General features: G+C 41.2%; 1 protein-coding gene across 6 annotated transcripts in view; it reads right to left on the reverse strand.

Moving 5' to 3' along the window:
- Positions 1 to 827: 827 nt before the first annotated feature.
- OXNAD1 (oxidoreductase NAD binding domain containing 1) overlaps positions 828 to 13850 on the reverse strand; it is a 38359-nt gene continuing 25336 nt past the window's right edge. For all 6 annotated transcript variants that reach the window (XM_073333552.2, XM_078851763.1, XM_073333548.2 and 3 more), the window contains exons 6-8: positions 10774 to 11016; positions 2002 to 2110; positions 828 to 1242 (exon numbers count right to left, since the gene is read on the reverse strand). In XM_073333552.2, coding sequence (XP_073189653.1) covers positions 1088 to 1242; positions 2002 to 2110; positions 10774 to 11016 — 507 coding nt within the window. In that variant the 3' untranslated portion in view covers positions 828 to 1087. The remainder of the gene's footprint in view (positions 1243 to 2001; positions 2111 to 10773; positions 11017 to 13850) is intronic.

Below are 13850 nucleotides of genomic sequence, written 5' to 3' on the forward strand. Positions count from 1 at the left end.
TACTGTACAGAAGAAAAATGCTGCTTTCCCTTTAGTTTTTTTTTTAGTAATTACATTTAACACAGTACTGTACTGTACTTGGCACTCTTTTGTCTCTGCTGCTGCTTGATTCTTCTGGTTCCAAATGAGGTGTGTGGTTGACTGATCAGTTCATAACTCTGACATTCTACTGTATTATGCAATTTATTTAGCACTTTGTTGGCCTCAAAACGTTTCACATAATTACAAACTATACTCATACCAGAGTATAATGATCATTTAACTTACCACCAACACAGTTGGCAGTGGCATACAGAAGTCCTTCTAAATGGGTTTTTCCCTTGTACAACAGAAAGTGAATGGGTAAATTAGCCCATTAAATAAAAGAAAGTTTAGGTAAGCAGAATGTAATTTAGAATTAGCCCAAGAAAAGGTGAGACTGCTCAAGTCTTTTGAATATAATTATAAGATCTTTAATACCTGGAAGTGGTCAAGAACTATTTTAAATCTCATTCGAAGAAGAGCTGTCTCAGGAAAACAGCACCCTTATCAGGCTGCGGTATCTAAATAGGACTCTAGGAATTGTGCCAATATTGGTATTGTCAATATCTGCAAAGCTGGGAGATGAGACCCTCACCAACTAGTGACCCAGTCTGGCCTTGCTTAGCTTACAAAATTAGGGTCTGAATTAAAACATTACAGACTACATCTGGTCATTTTTACACATTTAGTTAATTGCAAGTTATAATTGTAATGAAAATAGTATTTGAATGTTTAAAAAGCTGCCTAATTAACAAAAAAAAAGTACTACACAAATCAATCAATAGCAAATGAGTGAAATACAAAAATCAAATGGCTCATGTCTTTAATATAAAATACATTATGCTTTTTTTCAAAAGCAATAAAACAATAATGACCCAAATCAGAGTGCATTATAGGATAATTTAAGAATTGATACTAGATACAAGAAGATTTCATGTGCCTAAAGTGAAATCTTGCAGTCAGTGAGGTCATAGTAGAGTCCATCTTCTGTGCATTTCAGGCACTTTTTATCTATCAAAATACATAGATTAGTTTTCAGTTTTTATTTTCCGCTAAGTAGCTGTTGCTACCACCACTTTTCAAAGTAAATGCAGTCTGTAGAAACACCAAAGTTTTCTAGTAGTTTGGATATAGATTCTATCATTGGAGGTGGACCACAGATGTACCATAAAGTATCCTTAGACACATGTTTTTCTAGTTCCTTTTCAGATATTCTTCCCTCTACCAAAGAGAACATACGTAGTTAAGAACAGAAATTCATATGAAGATAGAAACTTTAGGTCACTGCCTTTTGACTGTATAAATATCTAACATGGAGTAGTGATTCTGGCATTTTGACACTGGTTCTCTGAAAATCAGGCCTGTTTAAGGTTGCTCAAATTAGGAAACCACACCCACACAGAGGCATCCAAAACCACTTAGTAAGCTGAAAGCGTAGATCAGTGTTTAAGAAAATACAGTGTCAATTTACAGGACATTAGTTCTTCAACTACCATTAAGAGTAACACAATACTGTAAAACTAAAATATCCCATATTTCGTTGAGAATAGATCTCTCTCTCTATGCCAAGGACACCTTAAAGGCCATGGATTTATCCTGCTTTGTCATTTCAGCTTTAAGCAAAGTAAATATAAGTGTTGAACACACAGGGGAGTGGACTGGGTATGAAATGTAAATAAGAATTAACAGCAAGTAGAAGCAATTCAGCCATAAGTGTAACACAGAACTTGTGCAAGCACTCCTGAGATAATTCAGAGGACCAAAAAGTACATAAAATTAAATCATTCATGTTTCTCATGTACAAATTTTCCCATTCTCCACTGGGCTCCTACCCATTTTGTATGATAATTTTTTAGATATTGTAAAGCATTATATTATGCACATCAAACCTCTCTAAAAGTATAGGCTGAACAACACTAAAGTCATAACTCCCACTGAATCAATTACTTTAACATCTCTAGGCATCAACAAAGTACGTACCAGTGATATACGGCTGAAGTTCTTCACAGATTTGTGAACTCTGTTGGGTAACATGGAAACTGCATGTGATCTTTCCAGGAAATTCGTTCATCAAACCAAAGATATTATTCTGGAATGTTAAACATACTTGGTCATACCACAGAGTCTATTAAATCAAAGCAGATGTGTACACAGAATCCCAGAACATGGTTGATTGTACTATCTACTAAGATTCTGCACATCATACTCTCTATTTAAGAATTTGATGGTTTGAGTTTTAACAAGCCAGAACTTTAAGGACTTCTTTATCTGGAATCTGAATATGCAACCAATTATATTCCTGATGTTTTTCTCCATTTCTGCAACTGTTTGTAATTAATCCACACTTGCATCTTATAACTATTTCCGCTCTTTTGTGGCTTCTCCTCTTGCAGCTGTGAAGCTGTCAAAAAAGGCAAAGTGGTCCCCATTTCCTCTCTCCACCTTCCAGAAACCTGATGTTTTTACTTTAAAATGAACAAGTTGTACATTTCAGTGCTTTAGGTCCAAGCCTGGAACCACCTTCACTTGGTAATGTTACTGGCCTATTTTTAAAAAAATTAAAACCACCTACAGGATAAATTTTAATCCTATTAATACTCTGAGTAGAAACTCACTAATTCTCAATTCTGTAATCCACAAATGTGATCATTCTCACCAAAACCCCAGTGGCCTCATGCCAAGCCTCAGTGAAAACGTACTAGACAAGTGCTGTAATGAGGTCTCACAACTACGACTTCATCAGTTACTATCTAGATCAGGGGTGGGAAAACCTTTTGGACCAAGGGCCACATCTTGGAATAGAAATTGTTTGGTGGGCCATGAATGCTCACAAAATTGGGGTTGGGGGTGCAGACTCCAGGGTGGGGCCAGAAATGAAGAGTTCAAGGTGCGGGAAGGGGGAGGGCTCTCCGGGCTGGGACCGAGGGATTCAGAGGGTAAGAGGGGGATCAGGGCTGGGGTAGGAGGTTGGAGTGCGGGGAGAGGCTCGGGGTGCAGGCTCCAGGCAATGCTTACCTCAAGCAGCTCCCAGAAGCAGCAGCTATGTCCCCACTTTGGCTCCTACGTTTCCGAAAGCAGCGTGGAGCACCCTCCAATCCTGCTCCCCAGCTGGAGTGCGGCAAGCCCCAGACCCCACTCCCCAGTGGGAGCTCCAAGGCCGGCTTAAAACTGCCGGCAATCCAGATCCAGCCCCCGGGCTGTAGTTTGCCCACCCCGATCTAGATTCTAAGCTACTTAGGGCTTTCATAACTATAAAAGGCATTGGTAGTGCTCTACAAATTCATTTTAAAGAAAGTATATTCTAGTATATTTGCTAGATTATTATGAAGTAAAACCAAACTATTCTGTGATAGTATCCTGGATTGTTTTATCATTTGTTTGTTTACCCACTAGTATGAGCAAACTGTCATGGGTCTCCCAGTCAATAAGAACGAGACTGACTGCAGTGTATATACAGAGAGGTATATAGAGAAGTTCTTGAACTCACTTTGAAGACTTGTTTTTAATTTTGGGGGTGAACTTCAGTGTTCATGAAAGTAAGAGGACTTCAAATAGAATAAGGCATACAGGCAGACAATTCTGCAAACAGCTCTGCCAATACCCCTCATACGGACCCATTTTTACTTCCCTGCATATCTTCAGAACGGAAGTTAGCAATAATATGGAACTGTGCAGTGTTCTGTGGTACTTTTGAGACAAATCTTCTCCCAAAGATTGGAGACATCAGGACCTGGCTAAGCAGGTTCCCAAGCAGATTCACAGACTTCCCCCTTACTTGTACATGTATTGCCTATACATTCACTCTCAAGGAGTGCAGGCCATGATTCTACACAAACCTCAGGGACAAAAACTGGTGCAGAGAAAGGCAGTGCTTCCCCAGCATCCTTGCGCCAGAGGTGGTTTTCTTTATTCTGTCTGGCTGAATCTGCCAACTGACAACTAATGTACAAAACAGATATGGCAGCTGGACAATGAGATTCCCCACTGGGGAAAAGATCTCCCTTCACATAGTGACTGGGAGGTGGGAAGGGAAAAACAGTCACGTTCACATTTAAAGAAACTTGAGACAGCTATTTAAGCAGAGACTGGCAGGAACTACATTAATATGGCATAATGTATATAGTGGGTAATATACCATAGAGCTACATTTTCAAAGAGTTAAGCAACAGTAACTGCCTATGAAGTTGCTTAAGAGCATGCAAAAGAGTAACTGTCAGAGCAATGATTTATTGTAACTTGACAAGGTGACAGAAAGGAAGGTCTACTTCACAAGTATTTTTCTTGGGGGTAAAAGGGTCCTCTGTATCCTTGCTGAAGCACTAAAGGTTTCCTGGGGAGTTTACTATGGAGTTGTCTCATGATAACAAGGAGCACCAAGCCATGATCATGTGTGCCCCATCCTGGTGTACCAATTTATCAAAGCATTTTCATACATATTCGGAATGCTAAATTTCAAGAGATCATGAAGAAAGAACATGCATAATAAATCATTCAAATATGGCAATGCAATCTCTAGTCACATCTCATTATCACACTCTGTTCTCTTGCAAAAATGTTCAAATACAAAGGCTATGCTCTCACAAAATTGCAGAGGTAGATTTTCTAGAACGTATGGACACCCCCACCCCCATTAAAATGGTATATATTTATTTATAAAACACACAGGAACATTAGTAATTGTTCTACTGAATGAAGCTATTGATGCAAGTGTGTTGTTCTGCCCCCAGCAGCAAAGAACATTAGATGCTTTAGTGGAAGCAAACATCTTCTCTGCCCCGCAGGATGCATCTGGCTTAATTATGCAATACTGCGTGTAGAAGGAAAATTTTTTACTGTGTCCTGCAGACAATCTACCTTTCAACTGGATGCATAAGGTTTGATTAATTTTGACTTGCCTAGCACAACTGAGAAACAAGGATGATGTAATTACCCACTTCCCCCCTTCAATGTATTGCTTATTGTTTGTATTACAATGAAGTCTATAGGCCCCAATAAGGGGCCCCTTTCTGTTAGGCACTATACAGACCCACTGTGAGAGATGGTCTGCATCCCAAAGACCTTGTAATCTAAATAGCATGACAAACAGAGGACTTGCTGCAAGCATCATACAGTTTCCAGATTTTTTTTTTCTTACAGACACTGTAAGAAACATTACCTTTTATATCTAAATAGCCTGTCTTTTAATTTCATAGCGTCATCTCATACTATGCAACAGGGTTTTAGTAACTAAGAAGAGAGACTCATCAGTTCTTTGCATAGTTTAATATATTAAGTCCCTAACTCCTGTCCCTGAGACACTAAACAACCCCACTATAGAATCACTGGATACAAGTAGCCCTGACATTCTTATAGCCATCTTCCTTGCCTTTGTAACTATATCATTAAAGTGCTGTGATCAAACATGCAGACATTTCATTAGATGAGGGCAAATCATTGCCAAATGTCACAACAGCTTCTGCATTATTTTACTCATTTCATATGCAAGAAATTATTTTATTCTAATTTGGCTATGCAATGGATAGATACCTTCACTGACCAACACAGATTGACTCTCTTTTTTTCACTCAGGAGAATAACAGAAGTCAGAGTCTACCGGCAGATATGAGCACTTTAGACAATGTTATACTAACAGGCTTCACCTTGCATTTTACCTTGGTTAACCTCAGCCATCTTGCTACTCAATCCCCTAATGTGATAATTTCCTAAACTTCAGTCTTTGCAAACCAAAATATTGTTTCACCTGAAGTTTTCACCCATTCACTGTCTACTTCCTCCAAGTCATTAATATATTAAACCAAACCCAGTAGTGACCCCAGCCTCAGGCATTCAACCCATTTACTTATCCACATTCAGAGGAGCAGATCACACTGATCAGCCATTTTTCAGATCCACACAGATCTTTGCCCTTTACCTAGTATTTATTTTCTTCAATCCTTTATGACCAAAAGCCACTGAGTTCTTCAGAGAAACCTAACTCATTAGAGAGAGACAATTTTCCCTTATGGAAGCTGTGCTGATTGGACATTAACAGTATTATCAGCGACCCTACATCCAAGTGCTGTACTACTCAATTCTTAAACTGTCACACAAACATTGAGATGATGGCAAAGTATTATCACAAGGACTCTACTCTACTAAACAACGAACACAGTATTATGAGATGTAGCACCAACATGATGGTTGATCAAAACTAGGGCTGGCAAAAACACAGAACTAACAGCTTTTTCCCCCAATTAACTTGTGTTTTCACATTTTTGAGTTAGGAAACAGAAGCAACTTAAAAAAATGTTGTTTGAAGAAAATCTATATCGGTACTTACACACCTAGCATTAGCAAATTCTGAGCACCTCATAATTGCTAATATTTTTTAGCCTTGGCACCCCATTGATGTAAGAAAGCGTTATTCCCAGCCTTGTGCTACCATCTCTACTTAATTTTGTCAAAACTCTTGAGTATAAATTTGATCAAACCCAGCTATTTGAAATTCACATATGCAAAATTTCATGCAAAAAAAAAAAAGTGACTTTTTGTGTTTTCAAATTATGCAAGAAAATTCTCAGTCTCTTGACATTTCTGGGTGTGAAATTTATGTTATTTTTAATTTGGTTACATTTAAAAATGTTATAGATTCAGCTTATTACATCCAGATATAATCAAAACATAACAGAGATGCCAACTTTGCTCTGAGACTTTTAGAGATGTTTATGGAAAAAAATTAGGGAAGTTGCTTGGACCTCTTCCCACCTCCCTTCCCTTCCCTTCCCCCTAAAGAAACCAGGACCTCCCCCATCCCTTCCATGTCTATGGTCAAAGGCAGGCAGAGGGAAGCGGAAAGCTGCCCGCCTATGCCACTTAGAGCCTCAATTATCTTGGTCAGTCCTCGCCCTGGACCTCCTTCCCAGGATGATGATCCTCCTCTTCTCTCTCCTCTGTCACGTTCCCTCTCTCCTACTCTTACTGTCATTGCCTCCTCCAACCCCTCTGGCTTCTCTTCCCCTACAGACTCCCTGGTAAGGGTTTAATGGAAGACAAGCTGCAGTGACTATCTGTAGGGCCACAGCACAGGCTGCATGTTGTGCTCTCACGGCTGCAGGCGGCCCCTCCTGGCATGCTCTAGGTATATACAGCACATTAACGTAGTCCAGCAGGGTATACACGGGGCAGCTAGAGCCCAACACACAGCCTGTGGTTTGAGCGGTTAATTCAGCAGTGCCCCAACCCATTCTAAACCATCATGGCTTGCCTCTTATCAGACCCTCACTGTGCAGTCTGGGCATGTGCCACAGCAGCCACAATACTATTTGCTATATTCGTAGGACCTGAGTGGTGGTTAGTGACAGGCATACATTTAAAAAAATATATATATATGCGTGTGTGCACACTTGAAAAATTGAAAGATTTAAGGCTGACATAGTAATTTCATAATTACATGTAAAAAAATCAAGAGATTACCAAAAATAAGGGAGGGTTGGCATGTCTGACATAGCAGGTCAACAATAGTACAGTAAAAAAAAAAATACAGGGTACATCAGTAAGGCAGAGCATACAGATAAAAATACACTATACCTCTGAAAAAGTTTCCTTCCATTGGTTGAAATAGTATTGATACATTAAAAATAATAGCAATGAGTAGATTGTTAATGAGAACTTTTCACCATGAGGTCACTAAATCCAGCCCAGTTCTGTAATGAACAAGCCATGACTATATGACAGCTGTTTAGTGGCCCATGTATAATTTACTCCACTTCCAAGTGCAGGAGTGGGCAAACTACGGCCCGTGGGCCACATCCAGCCCATCAGGCCTTTTAATCTGGCCGTCAAGCTCTCGCCGGGGAGTGGGGTCAGGGTCTTGCTGCGCAGATCTTGGAAGCAGTGGCATGTCCCCACTCCAGCTCCTACACACATTGCCCCCGCCTCAAATACCACCCCTGCAGCTCCCACTGGCCAGGAACCACGGCGAATGGGAGCTGCAAGGGAGGTACCTGCAGACGGGGAAGCACGCAGAGCCACATGGCCGGCGCCACTCCTCCACGTAGGAGCTGTAGGGGGGCATGCCGCTGCTTCTGGTAGCTGCGAGGGTGGCGCGTGCAGATGGAGCAGCACACAGATCCGCCTGGTCGTGCCTCTTCATAGGAGCGAGAGGGGGGACATGCTGCTGCTTCCAGGAGCTGCTTGAGGTAAGCACCTCCCAGAGCCTGATGGGAGGTGCACCTGCACCTGCACCTGAGCCCCCTCTTCCATCCCGGGCCCAACCCCCTGCCTTAGTCCTGATCCCCCTCCTGCCCTCCAAACCCCTCAATCCCAGCCCCACCCCAGAGCCTGCACTCCCAGCTGGAGCCCTTCCACCCTCCACCCCCTGCCCCACCCCAGAGCCTGCACCCACGGCCGGAGCCCTCACCCCCTCTTGCACCCCAACCCCCCAATTTTGTGAGTATTCATGGCCCGCCATGCAATTTTTATACTCCGATGTGGCCCTCCCACCTGTCCTAGTGCATATGTTCACATCACAAAAAAGCAGAGGAGAACTGCTGCTACCTCTGTTGGGAGGGCAAGAACCAAATGAACAGGGAGACCAAATAACCCTTTAATCTCTGGACCAGAATTCTGACACACATTTGCGGGATACTGTTGACAAACTTGCACTTCACACTTCACCTGTACCTCTTCTGCATGCTGAAAAATAATGCTGCATAACACATGCTGCTGTTCTGTGGGGAAAGGACATCAATCTGCGGGGCTATCAATCCAACAACAGTCAGCAGCACTACATTCACCAAATCTTTTGAAACAATACCAATAAATATGTTCAGCCATTCGATGTGTACAGATATATTCAACAGGGTGTAATACTTCAATATTCAGTTATGGTTTACATGGAGCAAAAATGTTTTGGAGCAACATTTTGATCAGTTTGATAAATTCTTATTGTACAAGCCAAGAATGTGAATCACATAATCGGAAAAAAGCTGAATCAAGCTTCATTGAAATTCCATCAGTGTAACTATACAATTTGTTTTCAAGAGTGGTCTCTAGTTTCATATACTCAGCTTTAAATACCAAAGGTCTGATTATCAGGAATGATAAATCAGTGTCTTAAGAAGAGTACTCAGAAATAGAGGCATCAAAAATAAGATGCAACTTTTGAAAAATTGGCTAATTGTCTTTGAGGAGGTAATTTGTCTAGATCTGTACAAGAATCACAGCTTTTTGACTAGAAATTTGAAAGGCTTATTTTGGAAACGTTTGTGCTTCAACTGCAACTGTGGTTAATGCCACAAGCCTATATTAGTTTAGAAGTTCCCCCGCATGTACTGATGTTGCTTCCTGACTCTGCAATTTTTGCAAATGTGGGCACCTTGAAGATACACGAACATGTATGGGCCTGTACGTAATTTTAGCAAGAATTTTTCAGAAGACATTTTCCAGTAGAACTGTGTCATAAATATAAAGGGAAGGGTAAACCCCTTTGAAATCCCTCCTGGCCAGGGGAAAGCTCCTCTCACCTGTAAAGGGTTAAGAAGCTAAAGGTAACCTCGCTGGCACCTGACCAAAATGACCAATGAGGAGACAAGATACTTTCAAAAGCTGGGAGGAGGGAGAGAAACAAAGGGTTTGTGTGTCTGTCTGTAGTCGTCTTGGCCGGGGACAGAACAGGAATGGAGTCTTAGAACTTTTAGTAAGTAATCTAGCTAGGTATGTGTTAGATTATGATTTCTTTAAATGGCTGAGAAAAGAATTGTGCTGAATAGAATAACTATTTCTGTCTGTGTATCTTTTTTGTAACTTAAGGTTTTGCCTAGAGGGGTTCTCTATGTTTTTGAATCTAATTACCCTGTAAGATATATACCATCCTGATTTTACAGGGGGGATTTCTTTATTTCTATTTACTTCTATTTTTTATTAAAAGTCTTCTTGTAAAACACTGAATGCTTTTTCATTGTTCTCAGATCCAAGGGTTTGGGTTTGTGGTCACCTATGCAAATTGGTGAGGCTTTTTATCCAACATTTCCCAGGAAAGGGGGGGTGCAAGTGTTGGGAGGATTGTTCATTGTTCTTAAGATCCAAGGGTCTGGGTCTGTAGTCACCTAGGCAAATTGGTGAGGCTTTTTACCAAACCTTGTCCAGGAAGTGGGGTGCAAGGTTTTGGGAAGTATTTTGGGGGGAAGGACGCGTCCAAACAGCTCTTCCCCAGTAACCAGTATTAGTTTGGTGGTGGTAGCGGCCTGTCCAAGGGGTAATATTTTGTACCTTGGGGAAGTTTTGACCTAAGCTGGTAAAGATAAGCTTAGGAGGTTTTTCATGCAGGTCCCCACATCTGTACCCTAGAGTTCAGAGTGGGGGAGGAACCTTGACAAACTGGTTTTATAGATCGACTTGACAACCCTGTGACTAACTTTCAATTGTCTCTTTGGCAACCATTACACTGGATCATAAGGTCAGATGTTCGCAAACAGAAAGCAAATCAAAGGTATTTAAGTTCAATAAAAATAGCAACAAGGGGGGAAAGGCAGAACATTTACACATACAGGGCCTGATTCTGCACCACAGAAGTCAATGGGAGCAGGAAAAAAGATATGCAAGCTTCTTGAGGCAGGGACAGTTTTTTTTGTTCTGTGTTTCTAGAGCACTTAGCGCAAGAGGGGCCTGGTCTATGAGTAGCACTCCTCCTCACTACATTAATACAAACAAACTGAACAATAAGCCTTCTGAAAAGAAAAAACAATTAAAAAAAACCTCTTTCCTTTTACCTACCTTAAATAAGAGTTCATTTGTGTTTTTTGCACTATAGTACAGCTTCACTGTTCCCATTTTATACCCATTTTCTTCACTCTCTTGATTTCTATGAAAATCTGCTACATGTAGCAGTATGGAAAACAATGGGTTGATTCCTACTCCCCCTGCAATCAGCACAAGGTTTACAGGGGAGTCAGCAGGTTGAGGATCAAAGAAGAAATTGCCTCCCACTCGCAGAGCCACTACTGAGTCAAGGGAGCACTAGGGGCAGAAAAAAAAGATAATATTTTAACTTTAACTAAAAGCAATGGACAAAATACAAGTTGTCATTCATCACTAAATCATAAGACAAGCTGGGCTTCAGAATAAGATAATCAATGTTAGTTTTTACATATTTTACCCGTGAGGGGAAGCCCAAGTATTTTAAAAACACACACTCAAAATCAACCCAGTTATCTGAAGTCAGTTGGTTGAGTGCCCTAAAGGGGCCTGTTTTTTGCCTTCAGGCCAAGGCACTGCCCTGATAAAGAAGGACTGATGACATTCCCCCATGAGGGCTGATGCAGGATATTTCACACTAAGGAGTGATTTATGTTAGGATTTTTTCACAATGAAAATGTGTGTTGTTGTGAAGATCCAAGGTTAAAGTCTGAGATTCCCATTAAGTCCAGGGCCCTTATTCTCAGAAAGGCTCCGCTAAGGGGAAAGGAGTCAGGCTACAGGAGGAAGTCATGTTGCAGTTTTGTGGACCTAAAAGGACAGTCTTCCCCACTGCCACTCCAAAAAAAGGAGAGAACCTCCTAAAAGAAACTTCTCTTATAGTGATATTTCTATCTGCTTTATTAAACTACTACAAAAATCACATGGTAACCCTTTCCCCCACAAAATCAAAATTCCAGCCACATATGAATAGAGGTAGTTTCTGGGAGCAACTCTGCAAAGAAAGTTTATTACATGGAAAAGTGAAACTGCCTTAAGTATATCACACTGGGATAATAAAAAGAAAAAGGAGTACTTGTGGCACCTTAGAGGCTAACAAATTTATTTGAGCATAAGCTTTCGTGAGCTACAACTCGTAGCTCACGAAAGATTATATTCAAATAAATTTGTTAGTCTCTAAGGTGCCACAAGTACTCCTTTTCTTTTTGTGAATACAGACTAACACGGCTGCTACTCTGACACTGGGATAATGTTCTCTTGGAATATGAGAAAGCTTTTTCAATTTCAGACTGACACCCTTGCATGAAGGGGGAAATGGAGATAGAGAAATTAAGCAAGTTGTCCAAGGTCACGAGTTAGCAGCAGTACCAGGAACAGAAGACAGAACTCCTGATCAGAATCGTATGTTCTCACTCTAGACCACGCAGATGGGGAAGAACAGGAAAGAGGGACAAACAAAAAAAGGAGAGGTAAAAATACAAGAAAAGGGGAAAAAAATCTTCCAGGAACAGCAATTCATCAGTCACAGACAAAAAGTGCTGCCTCCAGAAAGTCGCTTCTACTATCAGGAAATAGCAATTGAAACAGACGAGGCCAAATCACTTCATGTTAAGGTGAGAAAAAACTAAAAAGAAAATGTTGAGGCAGGAGGCTAAAAGACTGACCCTTATTTGTCATTTTGGTGGGATGCTACTACTACAAAACCATTTATGAAGTGAACCTGAAGATTAAGCTAGTCACTTGTCAGGCTCCAACAGACGGAGAAATTACTGTCTTAAGTGCTTTACAAACCAAGAAGTAAATGCAAAATCAAAAAGGCGAATCTTGGGCTTAGAGTTAAGTGACATTGTGTCAGTCACGTCTATGAAGAGTAGATTTCCATCAGCGACAGGCATATATTAAGTAAAGGTCCATGCCCCAAAAGACTACCTGTACCAAGATGAGGAAAGATCCTTTGAAGCAGAGTGTTACATACAACTAGGATTGTAAGGAAGCAGGAGGCCCATAAAGGTGACTACCATCACCTGGATCAATTGGTTTTCAGCTGTCATTAAGACTGCGCTGATCACAACACGTCTGCCATTCTTCTTGCGCTCTTCCCTTTCTTCTCCACATTCATCCAAAACGTTTAACAATGTAATCTTCCCATCTTCTTGGAAGCCAACCGGGTCGTCTTTTCTGTTCTCGCAGGTACCACTCAGCAATGATTGTGGTCCACCTATTGTTCGTGAGCCGTGCTGTGTGGCCCACCCATCGCATCTTGTTATGTTTGCTTTCCACAACAATACCTTTCACACCTCTGTGTTCTCTGATCATTTCATTTGGGATGTGATCCAGAAGGGAAATTCCCAACATAGCTTGTTCCATTGCCCTTTCAGCTACAGACAGCTGCTATTCTCTCTTCGTCAGTGCCCACGTTTCACTGCCATACAGCATGGCTGGCAGCACTGTTGAACTGAAGATATTTGTATGTGTGGTCTTGTCGATTTTTCCTTTGGGGATGTCTTTGATGGAATTAAACGCACACCATCCTGCCCAAATCCTTCGTGAGAGATCTCCGTTCAGGTCTTGGCGCATATTAACTTCTTAGCCCAAATATATGTACTGTACCATTTTTGTCGATTTCTTCTCCTCTTACCGTTATTCGGGCTTTCGTAAGATGTCTGATCGCATGTATTTCGTTTTTCAGCGGTTCATTTTCAGGCTGACCTGACTGCTTTTCTTGTCAAGTCTTCGTAGCATGCTCTGCAGTTGGTTGGTGCTTTCGGCAATTAGTACGATGTCGTCCACTAATCTGAGATGGGATAATCGTTTTCTGTTTATGTTGACACCACTCCTCCAACTGATCTTATTCATAACCATTTCGAGGCAGGCAGTGAATAGTTTCGGTGAAATCATATCTTCTTGCTTTATGCCTTTCTCGATTGGGATGCGGAGGAGAGTTTTGAGGAGAGTAATGTCTGTTGTACATCCAGTATTTGCTTCCTTCAACAAACTGATGTACTGCATGTTAATGCCCTGCTCTGCGAGTGCCTTTAATATTGCGTTAAACTCGACGCTATCAAAGGCCTTTTCATAGTCGACGAAAGCAATGGACAGCGGGAGTCTGTATTCCCTCGCTCTTTCTAGGAGCTGCCTAAGGGTAAATATATGGT

This window comes from Lepidochelys kempii, chromosome 2, assembly GCF_965140285.1.
Source record: "Lepidochelys kempii isolate rLepKem1 chromosome 2, rLepKem1.hap1, whole genome shotgun sequence".
Lineage (NCBI taxonomy): Eukaryota > Metazoa > Chordata > Testudines > Cheloniidae > Lepidochelys > Lepidochelys kempii.